This window comes from Lissotriton vulgaris, chromosome 1_2 (genome assembly GCF_964263255.1).
Source record: "Lissotriton vulgaris chromosome 1_2, aLisVul1.2, whole genome shotgun sequence".
Taxonomy (NCBI): domain Eukaryota; kingdom Metazoa; phylum Chordata; class Amphibia; order Caudata; family Salamandridae; genus Lissotriton; species Lissotriton vulgaris.
In genome coordinates, this window is record NC_141686.1 from 214,928,405 (window position 1) to 214,953,885 (window position 25,481).

The following is a 25,481-nucleotide window of genomic DNA, read 5'->3' on the forward strand; positions in this document are numbered from 1 at the left end:
CACAGGATTCTAAGGCAATGGCCAAAGCATTTCAAGGACCTGAAACGAGGTAGAAAGTGTTACAAGAGACTGAAATGCTGGAGAGATTACGGGAGGAGCATGGTAGAAGTGAATGCTGATGCATGTCCCCAGATAGAGGGATCACACAGGAATCTGAAAGGAGAGAGTGCTGCAAGGGCGCAAAAGATTGGTGCAGGACTTCGAAGAGAGACATTTCTGAAGATCCCTCTATTTAAGTAAATAACAATGAGAGATGTGACTGTGCTTGCATCAGGAGAGTTGAAGGAGTGAGCTCTATATTTCTAAGGAGGGATGGAAGTGATGTCACTAGATAAAAAACATAGTGCTTTAGGTGCCTGTAGAAAAAGATAATAACAGAATTAGAGTGACCAGATGGCTTGTTGTCACAGTGATGCTACTTTTCCATTCATGGGTTATGCTTTGACATATCAGTGCATTCTGAGAGCTGTAGTCTTTGTTGATTTTAACTGAGCCAATTGGACAAATGCACGTAAAAAGCAAGCATCTAACCTGGTCATCTTACACAGGATCTTAAAGATAGCGGGGAGCTCAACTGGTTCGCATAGCTGCAAAAGCCTTTAGGAACTTAAAGTCCTGTTGCTGAGCTTGGAAAGAGGACGCCTGCAGATAAGAAACAGAATAAGAGCAGCAAAAATTTGGAGACAGTGAATTAGGGTACAGAACGTGTACAACAAAGCTGCATTTTAGTGTTTTTACACAATGCCAAGCTAAGGTGTAGGCATCAGCCTTGCAGAGGTCAGATTAACAACCCCAATGCATACGCTAATGATTGAGCATCTCTAATCCATGGATGTCAATTCCCCCAAATGTTAGGGGTTGAACTGCGGAAGTGATGTCACATGGCCTATGACCCACCCACAATGACATCACAAGAAATTACATTACAGAACATCAGGCCTGGTGCACTACAGGAATGGACGTCATATATCCCTTTACTCTGATGACATCCAGAAAGTAACACCGCTGAAGAAAACAAAAAGCTACAAAAAAAGTGCAAACTTAAATGTGATAAGTTTAATTAAAAAAATTGCTGACCTGAACATACATTTTTCAATCACCAAGCATGTACTAATTAGGTTGCTGCCATTGTATGTCAGAGATGCATCAGTCAGAGATCCAAGGGGGGGAAATCAACCATGTGGCAGTCATGCTAAGCCCAATAACAGCTTCAAATGCCAGCCACATGCCCAAGCCTAAATGCAATTGGAAGAGTCCTAAGGCACACATTAGTAACAATTTAGGCAGCATCATTGTGCACCTTTCCGAGACCCAAATAGAGCATAGTAATAGCAGCAGTAATGAAAGCTTCCCTCAGCACACACAACACCTGAGGTTTGGAACAGGACTGACTTGCTGTACACCAGCAGTGTAAAATACTGCATCCCGCAAGTTCCTGCCATCAACCTATCGGTCTAGAAATAATAGCAGTAACATGCTTCAAACGTATACTTTCAGTCATTATCGCATTACAAAACGTGCGTAAGCTTTTTGTCCATGTTGCCGTTGAGATCTGTGTAGCTGGAAGATGAAAGCTCACATGGGGCCAGATGTAGGTGAAATAGATTTACCGATTTTTAATTACCGAATTTTACCGATTCGGTAATTAAAAATTGGTAAATCTATGGGGTGGACATGTAGGTATTCCAGATGTGCTTGAATACCGAATCGGATGATTTCGGTATTTATCTATTCGGTAAATACCGAATCGGTAATGCCCATTCATTTCTATCGGTAATTTTACCGATTCTGTAAAATAATGCCCCCTGCATACCTATCACCTATTTACCGATCGGTAACGGCCGAAAATACCGATTTTCGGCCGTTACCGACCGACCTACATTTGGCCCTTAGTGGCATGATAAGAAAATATAAGTGATTAGTCTGCTTTGCAGGGTCTTTAGAAATGTGCTAGAGTAGGACTGACAATTAAACATATCCGTCCACCAGCATAAGCAATGGTGTACCACAGACACTGTGAAGACAGGCGCTCTGCCTGTGGAAAATGCAGTTGTGGTGCACATGCAATAAAGAAAACCCCGTCAGGAGGATGCCCTTCCCATGCAGAGTAAAGAGTTGCAGGGAGCCTTTTCAAGCAGAACTCACAGCACCCGTGTGTTTTATCTTCCTACACATATGACCCAGGGTTTGCCATTCAGACTATCTTGTGGTGTGCTTTTCATTAGCAAAATATCCAGCTCTTGCATCCTTTGGTGTGCAGAAATCTGGAGAATGCCGAAACCATTCTTCTAGCCGCCCCCTATACAGGTTCCAGCACACTCTACCGCAAAAGGCTTATTATTTGGAGCCCGCAGAAGGCTCCCTTTTTTTTGACAATGAAGTGTTTTTAATTTCAATCATGCACTTTGTCTACTGCACGGCCCTCCAGCTGGCCAGCCTTACTGACGACTCTGGAGTAATATAGGTACATCTCCTAAAGGAGCCCTAAAAGGTACTTACAGATACATGCAGGGTTTCAATGCTGACTGGATGCAAATCTGGTTTCCATTTATAATCGACACACTCTGGGCTTTAGATGTAAAGCACGTTTCATTTGTATAATTTGCCTCCGTCTGCATCCAATGACGACAAAAAGAGCAAATACAAACATCCTCCCCGTCAGTCCCCTAGGTCAGTGGTTCCCAAACTTTTGACTTTTAGGGACCCCCACTTAATCATTACTGGAACCCGGGGACTCCAACTGAGTCATTATTATAATCTGGGGACATTACTGGAAGGCAAGGACCCCAGCCTAAGCAATGTCGATGATTTGAACCGTTAAACAATACACAAAAATACAGAAAAAATAATTTACCAAACAAATACACAAATGACACGTTTTATTTAATTAGCAAACACAAATAAATAAAAAATAAATCAAAATATAATTTTAATAGAAATGCTGGATCTTTTGTAATCCAATTGAACCCACTCATCATCCATACTTTATTCAGTTTGATGCACCTACGCTGTGCCCACGAATCAATTTGAGGATACTAATTTAATTTTTATCTCCAGTTTCAAATTCCTTCAGATTTAAAGGGTTTAAAAATGTTCAACTGTACATTTAGCTTCTTTATCTAAATACACTTTATTAATCTGTTAATTATTTGATTTTCAAAGTCGTCGCAGACCCCCTGAGGAGACTTCGGGGGAGCCCAGGGGTCCACGGACCCCAGTATGGGAACCACTGCCCTAGGCCTTTAGTAACCAATAGGGAGCTGCTGAAATGCCTATGTGATACATAACAGACATGAGGTTTGCCTGCCTTGTTTCTATTTCTTATTGTCTTAAAGGCCCAAGGAGGGCGAAAGTCGCGTTAACTGTAGAAATGAAGGTAGTTAATGACAAGCCTTTTTGCATATTTTTATTTTTTGTGAAAGTTTATAATCCAGTCACTGGTGTGCCATCTAGGGATGCATGCATGGATGAATGGGTAAGTGTGAGAGCAGCACAGATGACGTGGAGAAAGTACAGCTGAGCTGCCTAGGCTTGAGCGTGTATTTTTCAAAAAATTTAGTTCACCACCGCTGCTGTGTGAAACAAAATGTATAACACCGGCCCTGTCAAAAAAGTGCCGGTGCTGAGCACCGGAAAGCACCAGCACAAATAGACCACTGTACATGCCACTAGCATAATTGTTCACGTCAATTCATATTTTTATAATTTTGTTTTTGTTTTTTTAGAAATTAACAGACATGAAAGGAAGTTCAGCCCCCACAAAGGCCACGGGATCAAGGTCTCAATCCAATAAGGGGCGCATCAAGGAAGGTGGATGTGCAATGCAAGTCTTAAAGGATGTCACAAACACAGCAGTGGGAGGCAAGCTGAACGATCAAGAAAAACTTGAATGTGCCAAGGTGGGAGCTGGAGAAGCCAAAGCATCTAAATTGAAAATAACTATTGATGGAAATAATGGCACATGTATAATGAAAATTGACTGCAGCAAAATAAAAATTGAAGTGGAAACAACGTCCAATCCCAAACAAAAGCAAATGGCACATGCTAGCACCCACCAAAACACTGATCAAATAAACTCAACAACTGAGAACAAGCTGCAACTTTCTTCACAGTCTCTCCTACAACATTTCCCTTCTGTGACAGATCAAGCCAGTAATGGCGAACATAACAGAAATGTTACTTGTACTGATGTTGACTCTGAGGGTATTGGTAGTCAGGGAACTTGTATTGATGAGGTCTCCCTGGGCACTGGCAGTCAGGAATCTTGTATTGATGATGTTTCCATGGGCACTGGCAGTCTGGAATCTTGTATTGATGATTTCTCCATGGGCACTGGCAGTCAGGAATCTTGTATTGATGATGTCCCCATAGGCACTGGCAGTCTGGAATCTTGTATTGATGATGTCTCCATGGGCACTGGCAGTCAGGAATCTTGTATTGATGATGGCTCAATGGGCACTGGCAGTCTGGAATCTTGTATTGATGATGTCTCCATGGGGACTGGTAGTCAGGAATCTTGTATTGATGAAGTCTCCATGGGCACTGGCAGTCAGGGTAACCTGAGTGTAGAGGAGACCATGCAGGGCTCCAACAGCAGATGCTATCATGGAGTACACAATGATTCCAAACGCAAATGCGATCATGAAGTAGACCATTATCCCAAACGCAAATGTATGTAGATTTGATAGTGATTGTCTTCCGTGCTGACACATGAATATACTCTTGTTTAGTAGCATCTACCTTGACAGATACTGAAGCTTTGCATATGATATAAGTAAAATTCCAAATATGCAAACCCTGGCTACCGCTTATACTGTGTATCCTCAAAATTGTGTATCGTCAAAATTCAGGGGGTGTTTTGTTTGAGTTGATTATGAATATTCACTATCCAGAGCAATTTAATGACCTCTCTCATCATCTCTAACTTTCACTGGAATATATCAGCTCCACAATATATTTCATGCACAATAGGGGTGGGGCACACAAATACAATTTTGAATAATAGAGAGAAAAATATCTATATATTTTACTTAATCAAACTGAGTAGGGAGCCACTTTGGTGGCATAGGCTTTCCAGTCTGGAGTAAGGTTCTTGAAATTACTAGCAGTGACCTCTTACATGTCATCACAGCCCATCTTTAGACTCTGTTTTTTCTAGTTCTCACAGGACATTCATTTCTGCATTAATCCACATGTCATGACAGAAGATACAAGGTTTTATTGCATGAGCAGTTCATGAAAAAAACTCAAGGGTAGGAGTAAGTAACACCATGAATCAAATCAAATGAGGCAAGTTACACTGGCTGGGAGATACGAGACAACAGGCAACAATATCCTGTTAGGAATCCATACTCTTTTCTGGGTGGGCTTATATTCTGGCACTGTTGCTTGTGTAATTTCTGATTGTGTAGCTTAGGCAAAAGAACATTAAGTGAAGATGATGTTTGGTGTTCATGTGCCAATGTTGTGTGTAATCTCTACTTAAAAGCATTTGCATGCTTGCATCCATCAAAGACACATACAACTAGATCTCATGACCCTTTCTACATATAGGGTTTGAGTGAAATATCTGTAGGAAACATGCCTTTTTAATTTTCGATCACTTAGTTTTGATAGAAAAATCACAAAGTTACTTTACAATGTTAATTCAATGGATTCTTTCATTTTGTTTTCAATTCACAGAAGTTCCAAAAGAAGATCTGCAAAACAAAGGTTTTATTTTACAGTTTTTCACATTTCTGAGTTTCTGAGGATTCACAATAGTTCCCTGACACACATGGAAAAGTGTTACTGTGCAGTCTTAATTCTCTCTACATTCTCTTTTTTTTTTTTTCATTTCTGTTTTTTTTTTATATGCATAATTCTATTCTCTTTTTTTTATTTTTTTTTTATTTTTGTTAACAAGACAGTAGGAAGACATTAGTGCATTTGATTCTTTGACTTTAGATGAAATTTCGATTCAGTATATCAGAGACAAACACAACAAATTCATTACTAATGACTAAAACCTAGATGGACCAATCTTAAAATGCTAGCACAAAATGGTGTAAGGAAGGCAGTTAATCAATGTGTCAACAATAACTGTATAAATGCTATAGCAATATTAAAGTGCTAGTGCAAGAACGTGCAAAATTGGCAAAAAAACAAGAAAGGCTAGATAAAACATTCAATTTTCTATTACAGTTCCTAAAGCCCTACTGATTTAAAATACAAAACACATCCAATTTAATAATAATATGATTCTAAAGTGACAGTGCAGAAAAAATATACATCAGTAATACTATGAAATTCTTAAAATGCTGGTCTAATAAAATACAATAGAATACAAAACCCACCAATTTAAACAGTAAGGTTATTATTCAATTATTAAAGTGCTGTTGCAATAAAGTGCAAAATGACTGAATAAAGTGCGAAGAGTGCATTAGCAGCTAGTGTAGAACAATAGTACGCTATCAATTTCCTTTTATAAATTCCAACTTCTCTAGATATTTCCAATTCCTTTCAAATCTTTTGATCGCACCTACCCTGCCTGCATAAGCTCTCTCAAAATTACTTGTTCTTTTCATTTTATTGACCCATTTTATTTGACATGGGGTTACCTCAGATTTCAAATTTTGTAAAATCATGGACCGTGCTACAATAGAAGAAATAAAAATAAATGCTTCTTCAGAGTTATTAAACCTATTCCTGTCTTTACTAATGCCAAAAAGGGCCACTTCTGCTTCCGGTAGCAGTGTTTTCCCAATTGCCAGTTCCATATCATTGAAAATCCCCTTCCAAAAAGATTCTAGCTTAGGACACAAAAAAAAAATATGATGCCAGCCACCCTGGCCATTAGTTTTGCATCTAAAGCATTTATCTTCACATTCAGGGAATATTCTATGCAAGGCCTCCGGGGTATAATACGCCATCCAGCGGGAGAGAAATGACATGCGTTTGAAATTAGCTGCCCGAAGTGCTTTATTTCCTAATTGACTTATTACTTCCCAGTCTTTGTCTGACAAAACGCACTGTGTCGTTTGGTTTATTCTATCTAAATGATTAAGGATTACCTGAGGAGGTCCTGAAGGGAGTAGCCTTTTGTACCAGAATCCTATACCCTTATGTTTTTCCCCGTATAAGGCTGTTAACAAGACATTGGGTAGAGTGTCCGAGCCCCCTATCTCTTTTCTTATCAGATAAACCAGTTGTAAATAATCAAAAAACATAAGCCGCCTAGGATGTGCTCTATCTACCACTGTTTGCCAGCTAATTATCTTATGTTGAGAAAATAAGTGTCTTATTTCACAAAATCCAGCTGATTCCCATTGTAGCAGATGGTTCTGAGATATCTTGAGACCCATTTTACCACATTCTAACAATTTCAAGTTGCTAGATCCATCTGAACCACATTTTTTATATAAAAGCTGCAGTCTTGAGAAGTACACATTCTCATGAAATACAATGATGTTTAAACATTTTTCCCATCAAATTTCCTCAAACCTTCCATAATGTAGGTGTGTACATTGGGTGTGAAAGCTTTTCTATTTTGTGAAATCTACAATTTTGTGGATAATTACTACATTCCCAATGGATGGGCACCACCCTGCCTCTCTTATAACAATACCAATGGTCTAGCCCTAACCGTAAACAGCATTGTAAAATATGATATACTTGTGAATTTTCCACTGAGGCATGAATCTGCAGAGCCTGAGTCTGCTAGTGACAATTTGTGACAGCTGATAGGTATAATTTGGTGTATGCAAAACCATTGTAAAGAAAAAGCCTTGTGCTTGGACATCTCATCCCTATAAGCAGTAACTTAATCCAAGACACAGCTCAAAGCTATTTTCCCTTTGATTCACTTCTGAATGAGGACACACCAGGAAACTATCTGTTGAGAATTACCATCTTTTGTGTGATGTCCCCCCAGATGTTTTGCTGTATCTGTTTTGTGGCTTTGGAACTCTATGCAATTTACATCTGCTAACCTATAATAAAGTGCCTGTGATCCCCTTTACACTTGGTTAATTTGGCGTATCCCAGATTAGGACATTTAGGTTGCCTGTAAGTCCCTAGTGTATGGGTAAAAAGAGCACCCCTTGGCAGGAAGTTAATTACCACTTGTGGACTGCAGCATCTATTGTGCCATCCACTATGTGTGATGTGCAAACATGGCTTCAAAACTACCCACTGTAGCCTGACTGCCGCACTGCATAATCTGCAGTGCACCTTGTAAAAATAACCCCTTTTGACAGGGGAAAACGTTCATTTTGAATATTAATTAGTCAGCCCTATGTTGGCCTTGTTGCCAATCAGGCAGAGTGCATAGTATTTAAAAGTAGGACATGTAGAAATTTAAAGTAAAAATATCTTTACAGTGACTAGCACTCAAGATCTATTTCACTGTAAGAAAGCTCTGGCTGACCTAGAGAGCAACACTGGGAAGCAATATGACATATTCATACTTGTGTATCTCCAACTGGGGACCAGCTACAAAAATAATGAAAGGACTATTTTTAAACCCAAAGTTGAATTTAGATTTTTAATAAATGTAACTAAAAGTAACATTAAGAAATTTTATTTTTTTCGTACCTGACGTTCCTGGAGGTTAATGTGCATTGGCTCATCCGCAGTAGCTCAGCCAGTAATTAGCCCTGATGAGAAGCGACACGTGTCAAAGAGAAGTTTTTTTTCCGGCCAGGAAGACCAGTGGGGTGGTCTCAGGAACTTAATTTTCTTTAAAGAGGCCTTCCCTGTCAAAAGGAAATGTTAGAAGACACCTAACTAGTCCCCAGCTTTTGTCCTGTTAGTCGGGCTGGCACTAAACCCAGTGGGGAATAGCTCAAGTTAATGTAATAACTTTCTAAAAAGATTTGTACCGATTTCTGGAAGTGAGCAGCTGCCTATGCAAAAAATAATTACATTTTTTTACACTAACGATATACAACGGTGCATGGTGAAGTCTTAAAATGCACTCATGCTAGTTCATATGAAGTATTTATTGAAATGTGCAGTGAAGTGTTAGCTCCTTATAATAGCTTATATTTGTGAGAAACGCATTACTTTATCTGGGACACCAAAACTAATGTAATGTCAAAGTAAATTTATTTTACTCTAGGAAAAGCCTTTCCAAAACTAGGGACACAAAAAATAGGCCAAATTCACTTTCTTGGGTTGAAAGGTACGCAATCCATCAGACATTCACCTAAGAGTTTGCCATGGAGCCAGTTTGGTGTAGACTAGTGGAAGCACTTTTGAACTACCATTTCTATCTCATCTAAATCTTCAATTGACCAGAGAAAGCGGTGGTAACATGGAAATATTGTCCCTAGCTGCTCAGCAATGGTCAACAGGTTGTCAAATAAATGCATATTTGTCATAATCAAATCCAATTGCAGTCATGAGGCAACACACACCTGATCAAGTAGGATACTTCTATATTTATAACAAAATAGCCAAAGCGTATTTAGCAGCATAACAGTTCCAGTATGCTGCACTCAATTATTTGCCCCAGCAGCTTAGGTCATGCCAAACTTGATCTCTTGGCACAACAACTTAAGTCGTGCAGCAGCTGAGATCTTTGGACCGATATCTAGCTTTCTGCCAAATTTGGTTAAATTCCATTCAGCAGTTCGGGCTGTGGTCAGCAGCTAAACCAAAAAGGGGAAGTTTTGTGAACATTTTGGTGAGATTTGTCAAGCTACGCCAAAGTTAATATAAATATATATATATATCTCCCTTTCCCCATTAGCAGCATTCATGTGGGGATGAATCGTTACCTGAGACGGTCCATTAGTACAAGGTTGCTACTTCGGAACACAGTGAATCTTCGACAATAAGTGGTCTACCTCATTGCATTAGCTTCTGCACACTCATCAAGAAAATTTACATGTGCACTCACAAACATACAAATGCTCCAAAAGTAATGTGGAACCTTTGTAGATTGCATAGTTATTCTTTTGGGGCCATGAGTCAGACTTCTCTGAGGACACAAGGACATGATGAAGTAGATGCTCTAAACTAGGTAATAAATCCTCAAGTCACCAACCTCTTCATAGTCTAAGCAGCCAGTTACGTGCCCTAACAGGTTCTAAAGAATGTACATATTGGCAAAAAAGTAAATCTCAGAGAAGTGCTTCCATTTCCCGAACTCTCTGAATTATCAAAAGGTCACAGCTAAGCCAAAGTTCCATGTTTCTCTAGAGGACTTTCAGGTAACATGTAGCCTCAGGATTTTACAATATGTCTTGGAGCTGCAGCCTTCTGTGTGAGGCTCAGAACTTGCCCTATAGTCAATTTGCAATAATTATTAGACAAAGCAACGCTGCATAGGTTCATCTTAGAGGTCTGAATAGCATCATATTGTAAGACTTCTCAAAGCATATTATGCAAGCAGTGTAGCTAAGGGTCACGGGGACATTAATGGAGCCACTTCCTACTCCTAGCGGTGCAGAGTAATGGAGTCAAACGTATTTTTCAGTGTAAGGAAAATGACACATGCTCATACCAGCCCCTTTGCACTGTCATATGTCCTGTGCAGGCCTGTCATTGTTTCCCCTATGTTAGCAGGAGCACATTGCAGTCTGCCCTCTGCGACCCCCTCCCCCCTCTCCCCCCAGCGCCTTGAGACCCTCACGGGTGAGTAGCGTGCTCTATAAATGTATTAATTGATTGATTGATTGCTTTGCACATGTTACTATACAAACGTATTTTGCTTTGTGCCACTTTGTACTTTCACACAGAAACTGCTGTTGTTTTTGCATTCTGTCCTTTCTTGGGATTTTGTCTGCACACCGTAGACAAGATCAAACAACAATGCTCCTTGTTATTTTGTTCTGGTCAGGCCTCAGCACCTAGACAAATACACAAAAGCAGCTGGCAGTTTGAGAACGTGTACTTTGTCATATAGCTATGCACCGAATAGGTAACAGTACAATTGGAGAGGGATATTTCCAGGGAAGAGATCATGACAGCACCTGAGATGTAAAACATTCATCTGTGCATGCTAAGATACAGGTTTTGCTACCAACACCCAGAAATCTTGTGATATATATTTACTTTGCTTCTGTAGAAGGAGAGGGGACTAGGCTACCCTGTCATATATAATCACCGCTTCTTGTATGATTTGTGTTAGCATTTTCTTACTTATTGTGGTACGTATACTGCATACTAGAGCATGATAGTTAAAATAAACATTTTAAACATTTCTCGTGTCTCTGTCAGATCTTATTGTGAACTAATTCGAGTGTGAGAGCAAAAGGGTGTGACCTTCAACAACGATACCTGTGAGGGTCAGGAGTGTTGAGTTCTGGGGCATTTAATCACTTTTTCCTCTGTGAGTGAGTAGGAGGGCCAGTGGGACATTCCAGCTAGTCGGTCCCAGCTCATGGGTACTCAGGTGGTAGTATGACTCAGTCCCTGCCTACTAAGGTTTTATGATCAAAAGCACAGTTCTATGATTCTGCAGAATCCCTGCAACAGCATGCAACACGACAAGTAGAAGTACATGTTTCTATATAATTATGGAGGTATAGACGATGTTGCATGCCACTGGCTTTATCTTTCACTTCATTTCATATTTTTATGATTGTTTTTTAAAATTGACAGACACAGAAAGAAGTTCAGGCACGGCAAATTCCGTGGGATCAAGGGCACAATCAAATAAGGGGTTCATCAAGGAAGGTGGATGTACACCACAAGTCTTAAAGGAAGTCACCAAGACAGTGGTGGGAGGCAAACTGAAAGATCTAGGAAAACCTGAATGTGCCAAGGTGGATGCTGGAGGAAGGCAAATAAATGGAGTTTAAATTAAGCCTTGATGGAAAAAATGGCACACATATAGTGAGAGTTGATGCCTACGCCAAAACAAATTTGAGGTGGAAACGTCCAATCCAAAAAGTAGGTGGCGCTTCCTGACACCAACCAAACCCCTGAGCGACTAACTCCCCAACGTATAGCAGGCTGCAACCTGTTTCAAAATCTCTACTACAGCATTAACCTTCTCTGACAGATCAAGCCAGAAATGGTGAGCAGAGCAGAACTGTTACTTGTATTGATGTTGACTCCATTGATACTGGCAGTCAGAGTAATTGTATTGAATTTGACTCCATGAACACTGGCAGTCAGGCTACTTGTATTGATCTTGACTCCATGAGCACTGGCAGTCAGGGTACTTGTATTGATGATGTCTCCATGGGCACTGAGTCAAGTCAAGTCAAGTCAATAGATTTATATAGCGCGCTACATACCCAGAGGGTCTCAAGGCGCTTGAAGAAGGGTGGGGAATTACTTGTCAAATATCCACGTTTTGAGTTGCTTTCTGAATGCTAGGTGGTTCTGAGTAAGTTCTCAGTCGGGGCACTTGTATTGATGATGTCTCCATGGGCACTGACAGTCAGGGTACTTGTACTGATATTGATTCCATAAGCACTGGCAGTCAGGGTACTTGTATTGATGATGTCTCGATTGTCGCTGGCAGTCACTGTACTTGTACTGATTATGTCTACGTGGACACTTGCAGTCAGGGAACTTGCATTGATGATGTCTACTTGGACACTAGCAGTCAGGGTAACCTGAGTGTTGAGGAGAGCATGTAGTGCTCCAACAGCAGTTGTGAGTATGATACTGAAGCTTTGCATATGCTGTAAAGGAACTTCCAGCCATGCAAACCCTGGCTACTGCTTACACTGTGTATCCTCAATATTCTGAGGGTGTTTTGTTTGAGTTGATTATGAATATTAACTATCAAGAGCAATTTAATGACCTCTCTCATCATCTCTAACTTTCACTGGAATATATTTTCTCCAAAATATTGTTCATGCATAATGAGAGTGAGGCACAAAAATACAATTTGGAATAATATATACAAATACCCATATATTTTACTTTATCAAACTGAGGAGGGAACGTCTTTGGTGGCATAGTCTGTCAAATCTGGAGCAAGGTTCTTGAAATCACTACTAATGTTTGATCATCCTATTTAGAAAGTGCAGTCTATGGCTGTAGTCTGTTTCATGTATAGACCATTAAGCAGTGACCTCTCCTACAGGTCATCACAGCCCATCATTAGACTCTGTTCTTTCTGGTTCTCACAGAACCTTAATTTCTGCATTAATCCACATGTCATGACATGATAAGATACAGGCTTTTATTGCATCAGCAGTTCACTAGGAAAACTCAGGAGTTGGAGTAACTAACACATTTAATCAAATCAAACGAAGCAAGTTACCCTGACTGGGGGAAACCAGACAACAGGCAACGATATCCTGTTTGGAATTCATACTCTTTTCTGTGTGGGCCCATATTCTGGCACTGTTGCTTGGGTAATTTCTGACTGTAGCTTAGGCAAAAGAAAATTAAGTGCAGATGTTGTTTGGTGTTCATGTGCCAATGTTGTGTGTGATCTCTACTTAAAAGCATTTGCATATTTGCATCCATCAAACACATAGAACTAAATCTCATGATCATTTCTGTGTATGGGGTTAGAGGGAAATATCTGTTGGAAACATGCCTTTTTAATTTTCTATCACTTAGTTTTGATAGAAAAATCATAAAGCTACTTTACAATGTTAATTCAATGTATTCTTTCATTTTGTTTCCAATTCACAGAAGTTCCAAAAGAATATCTGCAAAACATTTCTAAGGATTAACAACAGTTCCCTGACACACATGGAAATGAGTTACTGTGCAGTCTTAATTCTCTTTACATTCTCATGAAATACAATGGTGTTTAGACATTTTCTCATCAAATTTTCTCAAACTTTCCATAATGTAGGTGTGTACATTGGGTGTGAAAGATTTTCTATTTTGTGAAAACGAGTACAATTTTGTGGATATTTACTGCATTCCCGATGGATGGGCAACATCATAACATACTAATAGTCTAGCCTTAAACGTAAACAGAACCATTTCTTATTATTATTATTATATTTAAGTTTATAAAGCGCTCAGCTACCCGTAGGTTTCCCGGCGCTAAAACCAACAAGAAAAGAGGGGAGGAGTCAGAAGGAGGATATTACATGTTGAATAACCAAGTTTTTACCTGTCTGCGAAATCTAAGGTAGTTGGGTTCAGTTCGTAACTGAAGGGGGAGAGAATTCCAGAGAGAAGGGGCCAGCCGGGCAAAAGATCGGCCACCCATTCTGGCTTTCCTAATTCTGGGAACTGAAAATAGGTGTTGGTTAGATGAACGCAGAGTACGGGGGGGGCAGTGATGCTGTACCAAGGATTTAAGATATGGTGGGGCCAAGCCAGTATTTATTTTGTGCATGATGCAGAGGGCTTTGAATTTTGTGCGATTTTCAATGCGAAGCCAGTGCAGGGTGCGCAGGGAGTTAGAAGTAGGGGAAGTATTAGGTAATTTGCAGAGCAGTCGTGCTGCCATATTCTGGACTGTCTGCAGTTTACGGGTCACCTCTTTACAGGCTCCCAGGAGAAGGATGTTACTGTAGTCCAGTCTAGAGGTGACTAGAGCCTGGACCACGGTTTTCTGAGTATCCTCGGGAAGCATCCAGATGATCTTACGCAACCATTTGATGATAGTGATGCAGGTGGAGGAAGTTTTGACCACGTGGCTCTTCATAGATAACTGGTCGTCAAAAACGACGCCAAGATTACGTGCTGTTTTGGATGGAGTGGGTGGAGTGCCCATTTGAGAGGGCCAGTGTTGGGGTCCCCATAGGGTGGTATTATGACCAAACAGAAGAAGTTCTGTTTTTCCCCCATTCAGTTTAAGTTTGTTGTCTAACATCCAAGCTGCGATGTTGCTCAGTCCTGAACAGAGGGAAGATGAAGGGGAGTGAGAGTTAGAAGAAAGAGAGTAGATGATCTGGGTATCCTCTGCGTAGGAGTAAATAGTGAGCCCAGCTTGCTCCACAATAGCAGCCAAGGTCTGACATACAAGTTGAAGAGCAAGGGGCTCAAGATGGAACCCAGCGGAACGCCGTACGCAGATGTAAAAGTTTGGGAAGCAGATGAGGAGGAAAAAACTTGGAAGGTGCAGTCCGATAGGAAGCTAACAAACCAGTTGAGAGCTGTGCCGGTGATGCCAGATGATCGGAGGGCATTGATAAGGATGGGGTGGGAAACCGTATCAAATGCGGCACTCAGACCAAGCAGAATGAGTGCCACGGTTTCCCCCCTATCTACTCGGTAACAAATCTTTTCCGAGACTCCCTGCAATGTAGATTCCGTCGAGAAACCGGATCTAAAACCGGATTGTGACGGGTGTAAGATTCCCCTCGATTCAACATGGGTTGAAAGTTGAAAGTTGATGTGTTTTTCCATGATTTTCGAAAAGACTGGAATAAGTGAAATGGGACGGAAGTTAGATGGAATGCTGGGATCGGCATTGGCCTTTTTTTAGCAAAGGCACTATCATCGCATGTTTCCATGCGGAGGGTACTGTAGCTTCTCTAAGGGAGGAATTAAGAAGATCCATAATGAGTTCTAGGGAGGCATTGTCCAGCCTTTTTAATATTTGGGGGGGAAGAGGGTCCAGTGGGGAGCCGGATTTGATTTTGCTGATAATGTCGGAAAGAGTCTCGCTGTTAAGCGGATCCCATGTATCGATCAACCGAGCGGCAGAAGGACAGGTATCTATCACATGTGAGTCTAGAATCACAGGAGATCGTAGGTGGTATGGGGAGAATCTCCAGTGCATGGGTAGGACATTTATCCTCTGCTGTCACTTGATCGAGAGATGAGATAGGGGCAGGTGAATAGGGCAGAGATGGGGGGGGGCACTTATTGCGGCACGTATACTGCACGCATTAAGACAAGTAGAAGTAAAGTTGAATATCTGTTGGAACCATACCTTTTTTACTTTTCTATCATTTTGGTTTTATAGAAGAATCACAAAGTTACTGTACAATGTTTGTTCAATGGATTCTTTCATTTTTTGTCGATTTCACAAAAGTTCCAAATGAAGAACTACATATCATAGGTTTTATTTTACAGTTTTGTTTTTACAATGATAAGTTTCTGAGGATTCACAACAGTTCCTTGACACACACTGAAATATATTACTGTGCAGTCTTAATTCCCTCAACATTTTTATGAACAAAATAGTGCTTATACATTTTTCTCATTATATTTCCTCCAAAGTTCTATATTGAAGGTGTGTAGATTGGTTGTGAAAGGTTTTCTATTTTGTGAAAACATGTACATTCCATTTTGTGGATATTTTCTACATTTCCAATGTATGAGCAATGCCAAGTCTCTCTCATAACAATGCTAATATTCTTGCTCTAACCCTAAACAGCATTGTAAAATGTGATATACTTGTGGATTTTCCACTCAGGCACGACCAACGCGTTTCAGCCTAGAAACAGGCTTTGTTCACGGTAAGTGAGCACACAACTATGTTTACTATTTAGCCCACCTAGCTGTTATGGTGCATTATGGGATTTGTAGTTCATATGATAAAAGAAATTATTTAGCATGATTTTGACATTGGCAATTTAAGCACTTAATTATTAACATTAGATACTTTGACATTGTGTAAGTCATGAGTCCACTGTTATGGTAAAAGTAACATGTTTGACTAGTTCTAAAAGTCACAGTGTAGAACTAATAGTTTCAGTTGTGGTATAGTACCATAAGTCAACAGTATTCCATCATAAGTTTATGACATCTCACTTGGGTATAGTACCCGATTAGATAGATCATATTTTTACATTTTTTGACCATCGCAGTTCATTAGATCAATCACTGATGTTATTCTAAATGTACATAAAGTTCCTCGTCATAGTGCATCCCTCTAGGCATTTTTGTTTTAAGTCTAATGATGAACTTTGATTCAGTTTGTCGTAGTTTGCGTTTTCTATTACCTCCACGTTCATCCATCTCAATCATATGTATCCCATAGTAGGACATGGCCCTCCAGTCACTTTTTTGACAGGTTGCCATGTGTTTGGCAGTAGCATAAGACATGTCTTTATTTTTGACTGCTATGATGTGCTCCAGAATTCGTTTTTTTAGGGCACAGGTCGTACTTCCTATATATTTGGAACCACATTTGCATTGTATGATGCATATTACATGTGTGGATGAACAGTTAATTTTTTCTGTGATTGGGAAACTTTTTCCATCAGTTTCTTCGAAGGTAGTTTTATTTAGGCCAATTTTGCAAGCCTTGCAAGCATTACATCTTTTAAATCCTTTTCTTTGGTCTGTTAGCCAGTCACTTTGTTTTTTAGTCTTTTTTTCTTTGAAGTGGCTATGTACCAATTTATCTTTGAGTGAGGAAGTTTTTTTGTAGGTTATCGTTGGTTCAGTTCCTACTATCTTCCCAATATCAGGGTCCCCTGATATCAGGTGCCAGTATTTTTTAATTTTGCTCTTTATAATTCCACTTTCTTTGTTGTAGGTTGTTACGAAGCGTGGTGGTCCTTTGGGATCATTGGTTTTCAATTTTGGAATAAGTATTGTTGTTCTGTTTTGTTTGGCAGCTTTCTTTTTGCACTTTTCCAAAGTTTGTTGACTGTATCCCCGTGTTCTCAGTCTTTCAGCTGTTTCCTCAATTTTGATTTCTGCATCTTCCTTTTTTGAACAGTTTCTTTTCATGTGATTGAATTCGCCATATGGGATGCTTGCCAGTAATGGTTGAGGGTGAAAGCTAGTCCCATGTAGGATACTATTGGTAGCGGTTTCCTTGCGGAATAGAGTCGTATGTATCTGCTCATCTTCTACATAAACTTTCAAGTCTAGAAAATCAATTTCTTTTTCGCTGGTTTTGTATGTGAAATCCAATCCAATATTGTTATTACACAGTTTGGCATAGTAAGAATCAAATTCAGTTTGAGTACCATTCCAAATTAAAAACAAATCATCGATGTAGCGAACCCATAAGATCAGTTTCTCCAGGTCAGTTTGGTTTGAGGGGTCCCATGCTATGGTTTTTTCCCACCAGCCCATGGTGGTATTAGCGTAGTTGGGTGAAAAAGAGATGCCCATTGAAGTTCCACATTCTTGTTTAAAAAGTTGTTGATTAAACAGGAACACATTGTTGGTAAGACATAATTTGATCATTGACATTAGCATTTCTGTGTGTTTAAGATTGCTGATATTTCTCTGTTTTAGGAAGTAGTGACATGCATTTAAACCTACTTCGTGTTTTATAGAAGTATAAAGGGAGACTGCATCAATTGTCACCATCAAACAGTTCTCATTCCAGGAGATATTCTCTAATATTCGCAAAAAGTCTCCGGTATCTTTGATGTATGAGCTTTGACTTTTCGCAATAGGGGCTAGAAATAGGTCTACATATTGTGAGATATTTTCGTATAGACTAGGGGATGATGAGACAATGGGTCTCCATGGTGGATCAGTCAATGTCTTATGTACTTTCGGCAGAAGGTAGATCGTTGGGATTATTGGAAAATCATTTGTTAGAAATTTTTTCTCATCTTCAGACAATAATCCTTCTTTTTGCCAGTTCTCTAGTAATCCATTTAAATGTAATACCATCTCATTCATGGGAATTTTTTCCAATTTGCTGTAGTTAGTTGGGTTGTTTATCGGTCTGTTTGCCTCTTTAACGTAATTTTTAGTTTCCATTAAAACAATATTTCCGCCTTTGTCTGCTGGCTTTATTGTAAGGCATGGGTCATCATTCAATGTTTTTATGGCATTTCTTTCTTTGCTGGTTAGATTCTCTCTGTTATTTTTCTTACGAGTATTTGAAAGTTTGTCTATTTCTTCTATTACCGCTTCAGAAAACATGTCAATTCTGTTACCAGGTGATAATGTAGGGCAGAATTTTGATTTGTTTTTCAATCCGCTATTGATCCTCCGATCAGTTCTTATGTCTAATTCTTCCATCAATTGTGATCCCGATATTTGTGATGTGTCTTCTTCATATAGTAGCCCAAAGATATTTTGTAGGTCTGGGACCTCTTGGATCTGCCATGGTGATTCGTCCTCGGGGATTATTGAAGCTTCCATATTTTCAGATTGTTTTGGTCGCCGTGCATGTATCTTTGCTAATTTTAATTTTCGGACATATTTGTAAAAGTCAATCCTTGTTTCAACAGGGTTGAAATGTTTCTCCGGACAGAAGGAGAGTTCTTTGTTTAGTAGAGAGGTTTCTTCTTCAGTGAGTTCATGTTTTGATAGATTTATTATTAGATTCTCTATTTCCGATTTCGCAAAGGGTAGGTTTTTCTTTCTTTTGGCTCTTCGGGTTTTCCTTGTTTTCCGGCAGCGGTGTTTGACCCCCTTCCTCTGCCGCAAAATGTTCCTCTTCCGTGGCTCCCTCCTCGAGACAAAGATTTGTCCAGATTCCAGAGCCGCACATCCTCTAAAAAATCGTAACTGGTGTCACTAGTTTCGCTCTCAATTCCATCACTTGATTGTGATCCACTGGACTTGGTGGTGTAGTTCCCTTTGGGAAATTCTTTTTCAGATGGTCGAATCTATGTGCGAATGTTAGTATTCTCCCTGAGAGATAATCCTTCTCATCTCTTTTGAATTTGCGTTCCTTGCGTTCTTCTATCTCAGTTTCGTATTTTTCTAGTCTGTCATCCATTTCTTTCCTGAGTTTTGTAGCCTCTCCTTTGTCAGGATGTTGTTTGATTTTATCTTTAATTTCGTTGATTTTAGTTGTAATATCAAGTATGTCCATTTTGGCATGTTTTATTAGTATGCGCATCATGTTCAAGGAGCATGCAGTGTTGTTTTGCATCCATTCTTCAATCAGTTCTCTTTTAGTTTCTGGATGTGTCGGCATTGTGAAGATTCTTAATCCTCGTGGAATTCTTTTAACTTCAATGTATTTCTCTAAAGCGATTACTTCCCAGCTTTTATTTATTTCTTTTTTGTACAGCTTTTCTACTTGGTTGTACATTTGTTTTAAGGCGTTTGCTTGCGGTGCATTAACATTATTGGCACTCGGATTCTCCTTATCTTTTCCGGTGTTCGCGGTGGTTTTAAACATATTATTTGCTTTGTCAGCGCGTTTTGCAGCTCGCGCTTACATTGCGGAATTCGTTGGTTTATTTACACAATGCAGGCGTGCTTCTGTTAAACGCCAATGTCCTTCTACTTTCACTTTCCCGGGCTTACACGGAGCGTCAATATTTATTTTTTTCTCTCTCGCTGGAACTGTTTCCCCGATTGCCTCTTGAAACCTCCGTAACGTATACGGCAGCAGTTTCAGTAATGGGCATTACGGAGAACACATCGCTTGCTGCTCGAGTTGCACAATGGCTGCTTTCGCCACTCACCTTCGGGAGACTCCCAATATGACGGCGTCCTCCGACACTGTCTCACGGCGCTCGACCTCCGGTGATTTCACTCGGCTCTTCTCTTCTCGCAATGCAAGCGGGCGCTCAGGGGTCACTTTGACAAACCTCCGAAGTGATCCACACGACTCCAAGCGCTCTGTTGTGGGTGCTTCAGCATGGGGGCCGGATCCTAGCCCGTATTAAATTTTGACACAAGGAATGCGGCACAACACAGTTCCAATTTGGCTTAGTGAGGGTTTATTGCTCCAGCTCAGACCAACGCGTTTCATATTCACTGAAAAAACATAGGTTTCACACCAGTTATAGTTAGGAATTAGCATTTAAAAAACCTAAGAATTTCACTGAAAAAAACCATAGGTTTCACACCAGTTATAGTTCGGAATTAGCATTTAAAAAACCTATTAAATTCACTGAAAAAACCATAGGTTTCACACCAGTTATAGTTAGGAATTAGCATTTAAAAAACCTATTAAATTCACTGAAAAAACCATAGGTTTCACACCAATTATAGTTAACTGGAAATTTTACTGACATAAAACCATTGAAATTCCACGTTCTAGTTAGTTGGACTCACTATAGAGCTAGAGGGAGGAACACAGAGGGACTGTGTAATAGATAGTAAGACAGAGAAAAGGTGTAAGAGGAAGTAACTGAGAAAAGGAAAATGAATAAGGGAGCGAAAGAAGAGAAGAAAGAGGAAGAAGACTAAAGCAGAGGTGCTGGGAGAATGTGAATGGGTGATGAAAGTAAAAGGAAGGAAAGTAAAGGATGGGGAATAACGGGTAGTGACGGAACAAGAGAAAAGGAACAGTGGTGACGGAGGGAAAGAAAAGAGCAGTAAGTTTAAGTAAAGAGGGGAGAAAGAGGGTGGATAAAAGTGAATAAGGGTAAGACATGGGGAGTGACAGAGAGAAAGAACAGAGAGAGTAAAGGAAGGAGTGACAGAAAGGGACTAAGTAAACCAGAAAAAAAGGTAAGTGAGGGAGTGTGGGTGAGCAGGGGCACTGAAAGAAGTTGAATGTGGTAGGAAAGTAAGGAAAAGAGAAGTAAACATGGAGGATAGGAATAAGTGAGGGAAACAGAGTGAGGAAACAGGAGTGAGGTAGTGTGAGAGAAAAGTAAAGAGGTTCAAGCAAAGGGTGATGACAAACTTACCATATAATTAATGTAAACTTAATTGCATGTTTAATCTACACTTTGTATCTGTGAAAGACAAAAGAAAAAAAAGTTATAATTACTAAAATATATATTTTAAAATAGAAGAAACAGGTCAAGAGGTAAGAAATAAAAAAAATGTACTAAGAAATAAAGCAAAAGTGAAGGATACAGAAACGGAAATAAAGTAATGTACAAGGACAAAAAGAGGGAAAAAGAAATAGAAGGAGAGCAAATTACTGAAGGTAAGTAAGATACTAAAAGAATGTGAGATACCAAAACGAAATCAGGAAAGAGAAGTAAGTAAAAGGAGAATGAGTGAAAGGGAAAGGAGTCTAAATGAGGATCCATTTACAAGAAAGAAGAATGGAAGATGACTGAGAGTGAGTGAAGGGGAGTCACAGAGTGAAGGGATGAAGGGAATGAGGTTAATATAGAACGATAGAGGAAAAAGGAGTGAGGAAGTAAGTACACAGTAAGACTAAGAGAAGGACTGAGTGAAGTGCAGTACAATGAGTGAAGAAAGGAAAAAGAGTAAAGGAGCAAAAGAAGGAAAGAGTGGGGAAGAGAACTAAAGCAGTGGTACTGAGAGAATGTGAGAAAGCTGAAAAGTGGTGCAAGGGAGAGAGGAAATGCAGACAGTTGAAATTGGATTGAGGGGTTGTGAAAGAAGTGGAGTAAAGGAACAGCGATGAAACAAAGTGAAAAAAAGACAGTGTAAGTGAGTAAACAGAGCTGAAAAAGGGTGGAAAAAGGAAAATGAGTGTGAGACAATGGGAATACAATATAAATTACACAATGCAAACTATAGAATATCTTATACAACATGTTAGATAGTTTATTTTTGCTGTTCTCAGAATATATAGAATTTCACTAAAAACAGTGAGTTCAAACTCTTTATCATATAACAGCGGGAAAAAAAACCACAATCTAAAAGATTGTGTTTTAAAAAACCCATATAAGCTTACAAATCATATATGTATACTAATCTTTGATTCACTTACTTTTCCTTGAGGCCAAATAGTAGATAGTGAAGGTCCTTTTCGTTGGAAAATACTCTGAAGTTCTCTAAAACTTCCATTTCATCGACTTTCTATAAAAAAAGCTCTAAGAACATTTGAAATAATTCTCAACGTTTTTATTTTCCTCCTTGTGTTAAGTTATAACTTATTGGTCATACCTTCAACTTTCCTTACGGCCAAATAGTGTCAGATATATGAGTATATTTTGAAATTTCTCTAATTAAACTCTGAAATTACCGTTTACCCAAAGTTTTCAAAGAAAAGCTCATATAACATTTTCACAATGTTTAAAAATTCATATTCCCTTTTTTGATCACTCATGTTCAACATTTCCTATAATACTGATATCACTTACTATGAGATCCACTTACAGTACCTATATGAGATAAATAATTTTAAACATTAGACTAACTAAGTAACTAACTTTTATTAACTGCTCCCTTCTTCATAGGCCAATTACCTTTACTAAAACTTTGGTTCTAAAACACTAGGTAAGAATTTTTTTAATCAAAAGGCAAACGTTGTTTATAAGTCAAATGAGAATCATTGTAGTAACTCCAACCTTTTTGACATTTTAAGTAGCATGTATAATGTCCTGATGTTGTATTTCTATAATTCATAAAATCAACAACATGACCCATTGCTCCATTTACCAGACCTCTTTCAACATTTAAATTCCTTCTCAAAATAATACGACAATTAAAACACACATTCAGAGTTTTTTCAAATCCAGCTGTTTTAGATATATTCTTCTCTAATAAATCCAATTTTGATTTCAAATTTTCTGACAAAATAATTGTTGCTCCCATATGCTCAATTTTATCTATTGCTTCTAGTTTCACAATCTCTTCATTTTCTAACTTTAACATTTTGTTGTTGAAGATGGAACATTCTTGCAGAGTTGGCATCAAACATATTCCAGATTTGTTCTCAGTAATTTTCTTAAAAATATTCTCTGCAAGAATGTTTTCATTTGGATACAAATTTGAAATTAATCGTGCATGTAAAGCTTCTTTCCCAAGCTAGCTTACTTTTCCGATTCTTATATCTTGTAGAATTTGTTTATAATCTTCATCCTTTGCATGTCGCATATTTTGAAACAGTTCTGCATATTTGAAATTTAACCATATATTAACGTTTCCAATGCTTCCAAGGGACTTCCTGGTATCTTCATGTGTAAGCATTTTAAACACTGGTTGTCCTTTTACTGGAGTCAACTGCAATAGATCTCCAAAAACAATAATGCATCATACTCTGTTCTAAGAATTTCTTGCATTCTCAAATGCACAAAAGCAAGCATTAGATTTGAGACCATGCTTACTTCATCAATGATAAGAAGTTTCATTTTCTTCAGGACTCTGGAAACTTCAGAACACGCATCTCCTGATAGCTTGTTGTAATGCAATTTATTATCATGCTCAACTGGCAGCATCAGTAAACGATGTAGAGTAATCCCTTTAATATTATGCGCTGCCAGTCCAGTTGGAGCGGTTACAACACAAGACAGCGGTGATTCAGTCCTTTTCTGCAGATAAGTTGCAATTACTTTAATCAGAAAACTTTTTCCTTCTTTCGCTTCTCCACTCACATACAGTCGGACAGGCTTAAATGATGTACATGAGCACTCTTTTTTCTCATGTCTGAATCCATGTTCAATCTGTTCTGTGACTTCGTCATATATCTTTTTCTGCTCAACGTTTAGTTGCTCCACCAAATCTTCTAAGTTAACTACATCCTCTTGAGCTAGTTCCATAGCTCTTTCCACCTCATCCATGGCAGTGGCAGCTTCATTTTGGATAATTGGTCCTCCTAGGGGATCCTGACTCAATGAAGTAGAACTCTGACTGTCTTGAGAACTGTCTCTTGCAATCTCTTCAGCAATTGTGGCTTCTTGCTCTATTTCTTCGTTCAACATTTGCAGATAATTTGAAAAAACAGGACATTCTATGGTATCCTTGGTTGCATTAAAAGAATCTTCGTAACAGAGAAAATCTCCAAGTAGTTCCTCTTCTTTACGCCATGGCTTAAAGAGTTGCAAAAGAGCTAAATAGTAAAATTCTCTTTTGTCTGGAGATTCACGACTCAATTTTCGATGATTAATCAAATGGCCTTTTTTCTGCTTCACTAGACATCCTTCATTTCCAATGACAGCATATTTTCCATTATTGATATCTTCTGTGATGTTCGTTTTATAACTATACTTTTGCAGAATTTCATACAAACAAGTGTTCTCAAGGTGAGTACTTCTATTGGGATAGTATGTATCCAACATGTTTGTCTTCAAAATATCTGTACTGTTTGGTTCTTTCTCCACCAAATACTCAATTTCTAGTACAGATTTCAAAACTCGGTTTCGTGTTGGAGCAAGACCTAGATTATTGTTCTAGATTTGGCATAGAGACTTGCTGATGATAACCGATCAGAACATTCATATGCTCCAATTTCTCGATGCGACAACATCTTCAGACTGTAACTGTATAATTTTTTGCTTAGACTCTTTTCATGTGAAATGTCCTCCCACATTTCCTTTAGTTCTGTCTTTTCTTTTTTTGTGATGTAAGATGTCACATATCGAGCCACGTCAATAGAGTTGTCAGCATTCCACATGGACAAAATAACTGGGTTGTAGTCGTTGATGTACTTGGACTCTTCGTTTCTTTTTAAATTGTATGTATTTTTGGGTGATTTCCTCTTCACAGTATGTCGTAGAGATGACATCAAATTATTTACTCTTCCCTTAGAAATCACTAGTCGTGGAAATGCAAAACGACATTTTGTGTAGAACTTTTCCTTGTTTTTGAATTTTCGACGACAGTACTTCCCACAACGATGGGATTGAAAGCGTAAAACTTGTTGCCTTAAATTGTTTTCTTCAGTAGTTTTCGGAACAGCACATGTTGAATACTCTTCAATGAAACTCATCACTGTTTCATCTGAATCTGATCCAAATTTGGGTGCATCTTTAATCCACAACAACATATGTATATGAGGAACACCTCTCTCTTGATACTCCTTTCTCCAAAAGAAATCCAAAACCTCTCCAAGAGGAGGATTTTTTTTATTGGTATTAACAGAC

At 39.0% G+C, this 25,481-nt stretch overlaps 1 protein-coding gene across 1 annotated transcript in view; it reads left to right on the forward strand.

The window, feature by feature from the left end:
- The window catches only part of LOC147735028 (uncharacterized), a 50,223-nt gene extending 45,437 nt beyond the window's left edge, over window positions 1-4,786 (forward strand). The window contains exon 2 of the mRNA XM_086953123.1: window positions 3,726-4,786. Within this exon, the coding sequence (XP_086809249.1) occupies window positions 3,738-4,679 (942 nt within the window). The 5' untranslated portion in view covers window positions 3,726-3,737 and the 3' untranslated portion in view covers window positions 4,680-4,786. The remainder of the gene's footprint in view (window positions 1-3,725) is intronic.
- The last annotated feature ends 20,695 nt before the right edge of the window (window positions 4,787-25,481 follow it).